Source organism: Saccostrea echinata, unplaced genomic scaffold (genome assembly GCF_033153115.1).
Source record: "Saccostrea echinata isolate AGI-Se365-2 ecotype Australia unplaced genomic scaffold, CSIRO_AGI_Sech_v1 ptg000043l, whole genome shotgun sequence".
Classification (NCBI taxonomy): domain Eukaryota; kingdom Metazoa; phylum Mollusca; class Bivalvia; order Ostreida; family Ostreidae; genus Saccostrea; species Saccostrea echinata.
Genome location: NW_026889792.1, coordinates 3,802,859 through 3,816,789, shown reverse-complemented (window position 1 = coordinate 3,816,789; position 13,931 = coordinate 3,802,859). Strand labels below are relative to the sequence as shown.

The 13,931-nt window shown below is 32.1% G+C and overlaps 1 protein-coding gene across 1 annotated transcript; it reads left to right on the top strand.

Annotated features, from left to right (window-relative positions):
- The first annotated feature begins 4,784 nt into the window (after positions 1-4,784).
- Positions 4,785-13,463, top strand: LOC133201296 (organic cation transporter protein-like). The gene is made up of 10 exons (XM_061337093.1): positions 4,785-4,920; positions 7,081-7,277; positions 7,454-7,684; positions 8,062-8,264; positions 8,705-9,013; positions 9,293-9,427; positions 11,254-11,339; positions 11,747-11,867; positions 12,018-12,090; positions 13,198-13,463. Exons 1-10 carry the CDS (start codon positions 4,785-4,787, stop codon positions 13,384-13,386), a joined length of 1,680 nt encoding a protein of 559 aa, XP_061193077.1. The 3' UTR covers positions 13,387-13,463.
- Positions 13,464-13,931: the final 468 nt, after the last annotated feature.

Genomic DNA, 13,931 nt, shown 5'->3' with positions numbered 1-13,931 from the left:
TGGTCAATGAAGATGGCCCTAGGCTCTTGTGACCAATCGCCAGGGGATGCTTACTTCACATGAGCACCTGATCCCATCTGGTGTGTCCATGGGTCGGTGTTTTGTCCTTTCACGATTGTGTTTTTGTGTTATTGTTTACAGGATTTCTGATCCTTTTTGTGGACAATATACAAAGTTCATACAATACAATAGAAAATATACAAAGTTTATACAATAGAAATGGTGTAAATACACAATAAAAGGGGCAATTATAAATCACAAATGGAAAAGATCGAGCATTGCAACATTTGGCATGCACAGTTACCTGCTGAGAGAAAATTAATTTGGTTTATTCACTGAATCGGAATATTTTATTGCTTCACGATGTTTAAAAAAAAAAAATTTCAAGCGTCAAAATGATGGCCAGGAAGAGAAATAGGAAAGGGGATATCTTTTTCTCAGTACCCCCCCCCCCCCTTCCAATGAAATTTAAATTGGTTAATTATCAAAATGATCGTCAATAAAGAAGACATAATATCTTTGTGGAAAAGCAACACGATTCACTGATATACAATGCAGTAGAAATAAATTAATTACAATTTAAAAAATTCTTACCCTTTTTGGGAACAGTACAGTGCTGTAGACCGTTCTGAGTGCTTTGATTGTCCTAGAATTCTATTCTGAAGCTTTTGATAATGTTTACAGCTTTTTGAATGAAAATTGATAAAGTGTTTTTTCAGATTTTTTTGTTTAAATTTTCCCTAGAAAATTTAAAATACTTTGTTTCTTACCTAGTAGGGATATCAGTACATAATTTTATCTGACATGAAAAACTCTAACAACAAGTAATACTGTACCTACTCCAATAACTAATGCTTGTCTTATTTAGATAAGAAATTTAAGTAATCCTTATTGATGTTGTTGCTCCCAATGTTAATTTTCGGTAAGCGGTTTCATGAAAGTTCTTGATTACCGTTTCTTAATGGCACACTTTCATTCTAACTGCCATATTCCCGTCTTTCTTATTCTATTGCTACATGTAGGCATGCAGCAATAACTTTTATAATAGACTCGGAATAAAATGTACATCCTGCTTTTTGAGTTTTTATATGCTTTTTATGAATGAAAATAATTCCCTCCTTTTAAATTCATTTCTTAAAATCTACTATTTTGTAAAGATGTTGGATTTAACATCATGCAAATTAATGCTTCTCTGATATTAAAAGAATTTAACACAGTACTTTGAAGATACAGATGTTTTTAGCTTTCATTTTTTCCTTGAGAATCTGTTATTCTGGGAAGAAAATCAATAGATAAAGGTATAACGTTAACACTCGTCAGCTTTTCAAAAAAAAAAGTTCGGCCAAAGCCTTTAACCTCAAAACTATTCATAACAATTCCAATTTTTAGCATATTTGAATAAAACAATACAGATTATGTAATATTCAATTTAAAAACTGCGCACAAAATAAAAAAAAAAGAAAAGAAAAGATTCATGGGGGACTATTTCTTGTGGTGGAAGAAAATCCTTCAAATCTACACATACGTTAGATTTATTTTCTTGGAAATTTATCCATAAATATTTTTACTCAGAGAATATTTCCCGTTATTATGTGCTAAGAATATTAAATATAGGTTTCGATTAATATTTTTAGGACTACACATTCATCGAACAGATTTTGCCAAGACATGAAGTTCTATTGAAGAAGTCAAGATAAAATTCACATTGCTTTTTCCCTGAAAATCACATATTTTGAGTAATATCTCAAAATTTACATCACTGGCCCTAACTTTTTCTTTCATTATTTTAAACTACACGATACTTCCAACCGATCAGCACTAAGGTAATAAAAAGTGTGATATAAAAAATATTTTATTGTCCATTTAAATTTTAAATACTCCAAATATGATACTTCTAAGTGCAAAAAAGTCACACAATAATTTATGCGCATTAATTTGCAGGATTTGTTCAATAATAAATATTATTCAAACTATTTTTCTGAAAAAAAAAAACCCGATTAAATTTATTGCCATGATTACATTTGGGGGGGGGGGGGGGAGACTAAGGGTAAAGTGATTAACCTAAGAGTTACAATTCAAGTGCAAAAAGGTCACGTTAATGGTACCATTTCTCAGTAAGATGCATACTGACCCCCAATTTTCTTTGCGATTTTGAGTCATGTTATATGTATATGAGTACTTACCTAAAATATACTTGATATAACTCATGTCACGAGTGACATACCTTAAAATACATAGGAATGATTATTTCTGTTAATTCTATGATATGCAAAGTTACTAGTTTTATTTGATTTCAATTTTCTTTGTGTTGTTATCAAGACAAAATATTAGGGTTGTCTGATGTTTATTAGTCCCCACCGGGTTTTTTTTTGGTTTTGTTTTGTTTGTTTTTTTACTTAAAAAAAATCTTGTATGTAGCATGATATACATTTCTCAATAGCTTACTCTAGTGTGAAATCAAATGATAGTGTTATGTATTAAATCATTTCAATAATTTTCTTACCAGTGGAAATCCCCCCTCCTACAAATTTTCAAAAAGTATGTAAAACAGAACAAAAATGCTTTTGGAAAATATGAATTCCTGATTGAAGAGGAAATTATTGAAAGTTTGGGTTGAAACTGTCACTGAAATATTTTCATATTTCCAATCAAAGTCTTCGACTAAAAGTCTTTAATTTTTCTTTGTGTCCATACTACCTGGCTTTAACCGCACCTTGACCCTTAAGAAAGGTAATTATTTATATTTATATGTAACAAAATCCAGTGCTGTCATCTTGTCATGGGGAGAGACAAAAGAGGTGTACAGTTGCACTCTGAAACATTACAGGCTACTGAATATATAGGTAAGAGTGGCCACATGACCATGCATGAAATGGGGACAAAGTAGATACTTAGTATAATTGTATTTATAATTGAGACGCTGGTCAAGTATAAGAGGTAGGTGAAATGTCTACGTCATCTTTGAGTGTTTTTTTCTTACATTTCGAATTTCATTCAATTAATTTAAATTTCATCAACTTTTTCTATCAGTTAAATTTATTTGTCATTATTATGACGTGCTTGAAATATCAAGCAATCAAATGATTGTTACTATAGTATTGTTATAAATTTCATATAAGGTGTAACCATAGGATAGCATATTTGTTAATATTTTATAAAAATAAAGATTCGTATGTTTTCCATAAAAACCCCACCTGTTTGTAGAACACAGGCTCATGGGTAAATAAGTTTTTACGCAAGTTTACTTCATAAAAAAAAAATGTTTTCTTTTTTTTTATAAGGACTGGCAGATTAATAAATTATCAAATTCGTCTCTATTATTGTAACTTAAATTTTTAGAAAGTTTCATATGTTCTTGAAATAACTTTCTGTTCTGCCTTTTTGACACAAAAATTGCAGTTTTATTTAGTAAAAGTACAAGAGATTTATGTAAAACAAACTTACTTGTTCAGGAATTGGAATTTTTACATCCCCCAATCAAGTATCTATGGTATTTGAAATATGTATCTTTTTTAAATCTTGAATTCATATTTTGATATTATAAATATTGTACGTTTAAGAAAAGGAATGCCAATACTAGTTGAAAGTAAAATCTACTACGATTAGATGTTACTGCTAGCCTTTAACGTTCATGTTTTAGAATACAGATGAGACTGTAAAAAAGTGAATCAGCACGTGGACAAGATATAAGAGAGAAAATGTAGTTCACTATGTTGCATATTTTTCGAATATTTGACTGAGGCAACGATCTGTTTAATGTGCGTTAAGAACAGATGACACAAACAAGCTTTCTTAAAAAAAAATCTTAAAAATAACAACTTAAGCCATGTTTATATAAGTAAAATGAATGTTTTGCAGCATAAAATTTATTTTTTCATTCAATGTTTCGCAATAGTACTCAATAAAGTAATAAAAAGTATATACTCATAAGCGTAACAAGAATTTAATTTAAAACATTATAGAAAGTTTACAATGGCTTGATATTTTAAAGATTTAATGTTTGCATCATTTACAACCAAAATAAATTCCCGAATAGTTATCAATCCCGGCATTCATTTTTTCGTTTCTATCATTAAATATGGAGATAACGAAGAGTGTTCAAGCTCAAAGTCCATTAAAACAATACAAATCTGAAGCAGAGCAAACACTGACCTCCAAAAACATCAGAGGTGGATCAGGTGCCATGGAGGAATGAGCATCCCCTTACGACCGGTCACACCCGCCCTGTGCTCCTTGCCATGATCGGGAAATAACAAAAATCAATGTGTAAATAATGACCCAACAATTAGTATGAAAAACGTCAGTCAGCATATGACTTAACGATAGATTGTATTTGCTGACAAGGTCATTGTATCGACCATAGAACTTACGAAATGATGACTTTAAACGAGACTGTTGATATTCTTGTTTCATCAACTTGTTTGTCAATAACTTACTTCATTATAGAAAATTTTCATACGTAGGGCATTCTCTTGCGTATCGAATAAACTGAGAGATATACACCCATATGCAAGTGAAAATGGTATATTGCTGCATAAGTAAGGGAAATTGACGATTGAAATGTTAAAGTCATCACGTTTATCATAAAGCTTTGTTGATAGATTACCATTAACGTCTTTTTCTAGTAAAATATCCAAATATGAAACAGATGTGTCAGACTCTTTGGTACCTTTTATTTCAAGCTAACTGGGATATATCCCAGTATTTAAAGTAAAGATGAATGACTTCTTTTGTTTAGTTGTGTGCCTTTGCATAAATTCTATCAAAATACAACTTGCACTGTCATGGAACAAGGCGTGGATGTGGACGAGATCTGGCGAGCCTTGAGGCCCTGGGGTCGCTACCAGGTTAAACAGCTGTGTTTTATGTGGGCTGCTATGATTCCCTGCTCCTTCCATCTCTTGGCTATTGTTTTTATAGGTGAGCAATTGGAGAAAATATAAAAGATAATGAAAAATACATTTTTCCTTGCTTCTTTGATTTTGGAGCATGTTTCGGAAGAACATATTATATATAACATTCACTAAATATACAGGTAAAATTGTAAGATGTCTTCACCATATAAAATAAACAACGGTTTGAGGCACAGACCCTGTACGGATTTTCGAAAAGCCATCCAGGTTCTACATACTATACTATAGGTATGCATACAGAATCTGAATCTCAATGTGAGGTATCCTTACACACAAAAGCCTTGTGCAGGAATGGAATCCTTGTCCTAATAACTGAAAATTGGACTTAAAAGCCCCACATCATTTGATATGTTATGGCTGTGATAAAGTTGCTCTAAATTCTATCTCAGATTGAGCAAACTTTGGTAAATTTACAAATGAATTGTGCTCAAACATTTGATACTCAAATACAACATGTAGAAAGTAATACGAATTGTAAATGATTTATATACTTTCCAAAATTACAAACTGGAAATTCTAGAATTAATCATATGTTAAGTATTAAATATTGGTCTTAGTCGGCAGTTACGTCGGGAAATACACTGATCCTATGACTCCATGTATGGTATTTTAGTACTCGACTTTTTTGACATGGGTTTTCAATAATCGGTGTCTCAATATATGGAAAAAGGATCGGATTTCTCGCATGGGTTTTCAGAATGCGTTAGAAAGGAAACTAACATGAATTTCTGGCACGGGTTTTGTAAATAATTTGGCCAATATTTCAACATGATTGCTATAGTCACGTGTTACTGAAAGAGGATTTCATGCAATTACCATGTCGAAGCCAACCAGACTGTCAAAATTTATTATAGATCTAAATACACTGGCATTTCAAATGATTGAATCCAACAAAATGTTTTTCCATACAATGTCATTTAATATCTATAGAGTTTGCAAAGTGCTGACTGAAAACGAGACTACTGAACGCCTTGTGACATCAAATAGCCTTTGATTAAAAATTGATAGTATTCAGAACATGCTCTTGCATTCCGAATCATTTGGGAGACATAAACATCAACATCTTCAATATGTACTAGTAAGTACGTATGAAGTTAGTCCTTCACAGCATTTAATATTTTGTGAGGAATACAAATAGCCCATTTACTGGAACTCTGATATATGTATTTGTTCAAGGATTTATATGAAGCTTTGGAATTCAGTGGAAATACGGTAACTCAAATTCACATCCGTTGATTGGGAAGTTCAACTTATTTGAAATGAAATATATGGAGATAACGAGCAGTATTCAAACTCAAAGGTCCATTAAACAATACAAAGAGCAAACACGGATCTCTAAAACATCAGAGGTGGGATCAGGTGCCATGATGGAGGAGTGAGCATCCCCTGCCGACCGGTCACAGCCGCCGTGTGCTCCTTGTCATGATCGGGAAATAACGGGAAAATCTGTCGTCCATTCAGTGAGTAAATAATGGCCTAACAATTAGAATGAAAAACGTCAGTCAGCATTTGACTTAATGATAAATTGAATTTGCTGACAATGTCATTGTATCGACCATAGAATTTACAAAATGATGACTTTAAACGAGACTGCTGATATTCTTGTTTCATCAACTTGTTTGTCAATAAATTGCCTCGTTTTAGAAATTCTTCGTGCTTAGAGCATGCTCTTGCGTATCGAATCAAATGAGAGATATGAACCCCGTATGCAGGTGATGGAGGTATATTGCTGCATAAGTAAGGGAATTTGACAATTGAAAAGTTAAAGTCATCACGATGTTAGATTACCATTAACGTCTTTTTCTAGTAAAATATCCAAATATGAAACAGATGACATGTGTAATGTAAAACAGATGTGTCAAACTCTGTGGTATCATTATTTCAAGCTCACCGGGATATATCGTATTGTTTTCATGATTATATGAATTATTCACATGAACAACTCATGTGTATGTTCAACACATGTTCTTCGATTTTTATGGTAAACATACCTTTTCAAATCACATAAAAAACATACGTTGCAATTGTACATAAATAAACCATTCATTTTCGATGTTTTTTCATGTTCAAAAGGATCAGGATAAGAAAAGATTGTCCGAGTTATACAAATTAAATTTAATTATTTAGATTTATATGAAGTTTAATCTTTGTGATATTTTTTATTCAGGATATCGACCCGACTTCCAATGTGCCACTATATCACCTCCCGATAATAAAACTTGGAATGCCTCAGCATTTTACGCAACATATGAAAAATGTTCAGTGACGATATCTTCTAACCGATCAAATTCTTCTAGCACAACTTCTTCATGTTCCAGTGGTTACAGCTATAATGAATACGATGACATATCTTTTGTAACTGAGGTAAACTTCCTAAATAGAAGTTCTCAGAAGCTTAAAATTATAATTGAAAGTATTTTATGAAAAAAAGTAGGACAAAATTAAAAAAAAAAAATTTTCATCCAAATGTTGAAAAATTACAATTTTCTTTTCCACCCTCCTATAAAATGACCATTTTATCACATTTTTTTCATACCTAGTGGAATCTCGTTTGCGATGAGTCCACAAAGCTGGATATCTCTCAGTCCCTTTTGCTCCTGGGACAAGGTTTTGGCGGGTTTCTGTGCACTGGCTTCTCTGATAAATTTGGTAGAAAACGAGTCCACATTGTGTCACACATCTCCATCCTCGTTCTATCCGTTGCTACAGCTGTTATTCCATCGTATGTAGGACTTGCCATCCTTAGATTCCTTACAGGGGTCGCCATTGAGGTATGTTAAACAAGAGTGGGATTTCTCACATGAGGATATTTAAAAGATGTCTATAAACGTTCCTTGATAAAATTTTGCTCCATATAAAGTCCTTTGAGAGAAAATTGGTATTGTTTATTCCTTGAAATATTGTTTATTCCTTAGAATATACTATTTGCTGTCCATTAATTATTTTTACGTTTTACATTTAATAAAATAAATTCACATATTCGAAAAACAGTGTTTCAATCCTGATATAAGAAGGGATAATAATGCCAAAACCTAATATTTTGCTTTCCATGTCTTTCTTTTTCTTAATCAAAGTTTTTAGTTTTACATCTTGTTCCATATAAAAAAATATATCCTATATATTTATAATTTCATCTTTGTATATTTAGGGATTGTTATTGTCAAGCGTGACGCAATACGTGGAGACACTTCCAGAGGAGTGGCGATTCTGCGCAGAAGTGATGGGTTTGGTCTGGTGGACCACAGGGATTGTTCTCTTAACGCCAATGGCCTATCTTTTGTATGGATTTTCCTGGAGATACCTACAACTTCTGTTGTCCTTACTATCTCTGTACAGCCTCGTAGAATACTGGTAAAAATTAATATGCATGTATTGTACAGTAGCTTAAATTGGCAAAAGTATGATTTCACTTATTTTTGCTTTGGAAAATAATTGAAGTGCAGAAATTCTCTTAGATTAAAAACAAAATATAAGTTTACAACTATACGTACATTTGTATTGGACACTGAATTCGTGATTTCACTGAGAGTGCGAATAAATAGAATATTATACGGTATCACTGATCTATGGAATCAAAGCCTAGGGTCTAGTCTTCAGAGCCTCTACCTTCAAAAGCCTTTTCATTTAACAGCTGTCATCGAGTGATATTACTTAAAAAATTTGTGAAGCCAATTAAATGAATGTAAAGATTATTTTTACCTATCTTAACAACTTTATTGCAAAATTCACTTTAAAACTATATCATCAAAATAAGTGTATCTGTACATAGTGACTAAGGAAATGTTTTGCAGGCTTTTTGATGAGTCTCTAAGATGGCTAATGGCGAATGGTCATTTGGAAGAAGCAGAAAAAGTGGTACGAAAGGCTGCTAAAATGAACAAAAAAGATTTTGACAAAGTTATAAGTGAAGCCAAAGCAAAAACGATAGAATTAGAAAATCTGAATGGTGGCAAAAAGGAAATTGAAAAGGTATCAACGGACCCAGAAGTACTCATTGAAACCTACAATCCAAGGAATACGGAAGTGAAGAAATATGGCATGTTTGCTATTCTTAAGGACCGAGTGGTTCTCATCAACTCTGGCATTATTTGGCTTACTTGGTAATCTATAAGTTTTTGAAACATAAACATTAAAATAGAAACATGAATATTTACATCTAATACTATTCAGGCGAACATTGTGGCATATTTCATTGAATTAAAAGAATGACAAGGATTGCAAAAACTTTATTATAATGAATAGAACAGAAAAATGCACTGTGAAGTATTCAACTATTTGTACGTAATAATTTACAATAATACATTAAATTCGGCGCAAAACTTTTGTATGGAATGATTTTTATTTGTTGCCGAGGGTAAAATGAAGTTTTATTTTACCAGGCTGACGAATATCTTGACCTACTATGGGTTGAATCTTATATCCACTACTTTGTACGGAAACCGCTTCGTCAACTTCTTCTTTCTAGGGGCCATAGAATATTTGTCGGCATTTGCCGAATTTATTCTGTTAAACAGGTAAGAACACGTTAGGTATGGACTGAATAATCATTAAATGAATAATAATTATAATAAAAAAAATGTTTGCTCACACCTTTGTAGCTTCGGGACTACATCTTTCAAAAAAAAAAAAAAAAAAAAAAAAAAAAAAAAAAAATTATTGTATTTGCATTTTTTATAACCTCTGCCTATTTTTTGGAAATATGAAATCTATAACTTTAATTTATTAACAAATGAGACAAAATGACTCGTAACAGACGTTTTGTTTGGAAATACTAAGTGTATTTATATATAAGTGTAGTTCTTGTATTCACTTCTGTGATTGGGTCGTGTATTATGTGTAGGTCAACTGAAACCTCATTTTAATTTGTCCAGAAAACAACATGAACAAGCATTAATTCTTGTTATTACCAATAATACTATACTTGTTTCAATATTGATAAAAACACAAGAATCACGTAAATGAACATGTTCTTATTCATGTTCGAGTGTACATGTATACACATCGTATGAGTTGGAATGTAAGGGTTCATGTTGTATTGAACTCTTCAACAGTTCAACATTCGCATAGACTACATCTACGATGTAAATATCCAATTTGTTCTCTTTAAATAGTCATTATTACTATAAATTGGTTCAATGATTTTTTAAATAAACAAAATATGGAAAATTGTTTTATTTTCAGAGCAAAAAATAGAAAACAGTAATATCATCATAAAACTCATGTATGACGTAATTTTCTCTAGGTTTTAATGATTACATAGCCTTTTCATTGGATAAATGGATTCTAAAGTTTTTCCAGTTTTTTTAAGTTACTTTTTATCATCTTAGTGCACTTATATATCTTATATATCACTTTATCTTCTTTGGTGTACATATTTTACTGAGGTTCGAGAGAGTTTTACTGTATTAAAGAAAACATAAGGAACTTTCGTTTCTTGGTGGCCAGTGTTTCCATGTACAGTGTCGTATCTGCTGTGTTCCTTAATTCTCATTGAATAGGGTTGTTTAGAGCTTTCCCTTTGAAATTATGGTGTTCTGTCATAAATAGTTGTGTACATACTGTTTATTCTTTGTTTGCTTGTTGTTTAACGTCCCTCTCGAGAATTTTTCACTCATATGGAAACGCCACCACTTGCTGGTGGGGAGCTGCAAAATTTCACCTATACTCGGCACTAAGGACCATTGAGAAGTGAGATATCTTTTTCGTGCCAGCAACTACTGCGACACGGGACCTCGGTTTATACAGTCTCATCCAAAGGACCTGTTTCCACGTCCCATAGTGGGATTCGAACCCGCGACGTAAGGATCAACTCCTTACTCTGCGACTCTAGAGCAAACGCTCTAACCACTGCGCCACGCGGGCGACTACATACTATTTAAATTCTGAGTCTATTAGGAAAAGATATGACTTGTACTCAATTATAAATTCGGAAAACAAAAAATATTTATTTCTTGAAAAGGGAAAGTATTTCTTTAGGAGGTTTTTCTACTCCTTTCAAATTACCATTAAAACATTGACATGTGTTGTAGAGTTGAATCTTGTGTGGTTGTAGATGTAAGAACGGTATAGGTAATCGTAATGTCTGAATCTATGAGTTCATGAGGAATTTTTTCTGTAAAATTAAACAGCAACTTTACCAAATTGATGACTTACAATGTAGTATTCTTATATAAATTCAAGTCGATACGAATACGGACTTACAACACTCATTTCTCAAAGGACAATTGGTTTGCATGATATAATTCTAATAATAATAATTATAAATTCAGAATAAACACGTGCGCTATGCATGCACTGCACATTTTTTCCCCACTGATTTCATATATTTTTTCAACTACAGAATTGGTCGTAGAAGAACTCTCTTTCTTCTTCTAGCGACCTCAGGAGTTTCTCTATTGGTAGCCACTGTGTTGTCCATGTACAGAGGTAAGTATGAAGTCCACGTCATGTTGTGTATCTTTGGCATCACGTCTTACCATATTCTGTAAACGTACACTTTACATTAATCTATGCATTCAGTATGATTATTTAATCATAAATTAAATTAGCGCATTTGGAGCAAAGCACTTTGTTTTAATTCATATATATGGGTATACAAGACAAGACGTAGTGAAAACTGACTACCGCTAAATTGAGAACGTTTCTAGTTATTATTTTAAAAGTATTATTTTAATCTTGAAGACTCTGTACATTCTTGCATTGCTTCCTCGATGATACATGATGTACTTATTGATATGTCTTTGTTTTTATTTCTTGGTACATTTTTTCCTCAATCAAATCTTTAATATGGTAACCATTGTTTTTCTTTTTTTTTTTGATTGCTTTATTTCCAGGTGACAGTGAAGCATTGGGTCACCTGTCTACATTTTTGGTTTTGGTAGGAAAGTTTGGAATTACAGGCTCGTTCAGTTCAACTTTCTTGTACACATCGGAAATATACCCCACTAATCTAAGGTAGCTTGCATTTGAATTCATTGTCAAAAGTATCTAAATTTGAAAAAAAAAATCTTAATCCGGATAATATATTTTGTTTTCGGTTCGTGAAACGGCGCGAAAAATGAAATGTAAATGGTTATACTGAACTGCATTAATTCATCTTTGCAGGAATGCTGGTTATGGCTACGCTTCTATTTTTGCAAGAATTGGTGGAATATTAGCGCCATTTTCTATGTCGTTGGTAAGTGTTAGCATTAAACACCACTTGAGGCAGTGTGACAGACAATGTATTATTCATACTGTAAAACCTATCTTTAAGAAACTTGAAGACTTCATGAGTGAAAATACAATATTGGCAAAGATAGATAACTCTATTGTCTTTATTTAGAAAAGTGCAGGTAGACCTGTCATACAACCGACTGTGAACGATAATATGGATGAAATATATTCTGGGAGGTTATTGAAGGTCTGACTTTGGAATTATTTAGTATATTAAAAAAATAGTATGCTCATAATTCCCGAATTTCCTTTGTGTGAATTAGGAATAAGAATCGTATAAAGGTCACATGGCTAAATGTTATGTTCACAACATGTACATAACGGAGATCCTTTCCTACTGCAAAATTGCTTTTAATTTAAAGCAACCTGTAATTGTAGTTACTCTTTATATGATAAAATATGAATGCATTATCTAAAATATATACAAATGGTTATATGTCATTGGGTAGGATATGTGATATAATAATATTCAATACTTAATGTATACACTGATGGGCATTATCTAACATATATACAAATGGTTATATGTCATTGGGTAGGATATGTGATATAATAATATTCAATACTTAATGTATATACTGATGGGCAATCGGAACTTTTTTCATAATCGATTATCGGATTCATTATCATAATCAAGTAACAGTCGATTGATTCCAAGTATTAATTTTTGAATGAAGATAAATTGGTAAAAAAAATCTGTAACGATTTCTAAAATGCACTTCTGAGGTATTTTGTATCATTGGACTCATTTATTAAATCATTACTTAGGATTTAGTCACATTCAAAGAAGAATGAAGAAAAAAAATCATAGGAATATTTACTTTTAACTAATATTCTGTATAATCGATTACCATTTCGATTAGATAATCGATTTAATAGATCAATCGGTACATTACTACTTATTTTGTATCGATATATTGAAAAAAGAAATCAAATATGACGGAAGCAATTTGCAGCTAATTATAGCATAATATCTTATAAACCCATGTAGGTATTACGGGGTATTCATACAATTCAAACTTTTATCTCCATTTAATTTAAGTAAACATTTGAATTTACTATTTTGTAGCACTCCTATGTTGCATGGGGTCCCGGTGTGGTGTTCAGTGTTATGTGCTTCCTTTCCGCCATTTTGATTCTCCTGCTACCGGAAACACGTGGACGAGAACTTCCCACGACAATAGAGGAACTAAAAACATGGTACAAAGCTAATAGCGGAATACGTAGATGTGGTACAACGTCCAACGAAAGCCTGTGAGAAATCGAATGGAAATCAGTAGTTTAATTTACACATTGAATAAAAGAAAGAAATTTCTTGGACTAGTAGGTTTTTGAGGATAGCAAATAAAAATTCTATGCTTCGCGAAAACACACCAAGCACTCCCTTGTTGATTGTGTCTCAAGTCCGCTGTGACAAGCCATGATTCTATTTCAACAGTTCAACAATGGAGGATATGTATATCCCTGGGCATGAAATAAAATGTCTTTTACTGATATTAAGTCAATAAAAATAATATTAATAAAAATAACATGCAGGGGTTTTAATTCAATATTTTGATTTAAAATAGAAACGTCCACTTTTGTACTATTTTCCATCCTTGATATTTCCAAGAAAAATGTTTCAGTTCAAAAGATAGTGAAAATTATTTATGACATGTTTGCTTTGTGAGTAAATTGGTATTAACGTTAGAGTAAGTAAGTAAGTAAATATTTTATTATAGTGACCTGTATATATATTCCAATACAACACTGTAGATTCCTTATTTTACTCTAGTACTTAATATCGCGATATGACTCTTAGAC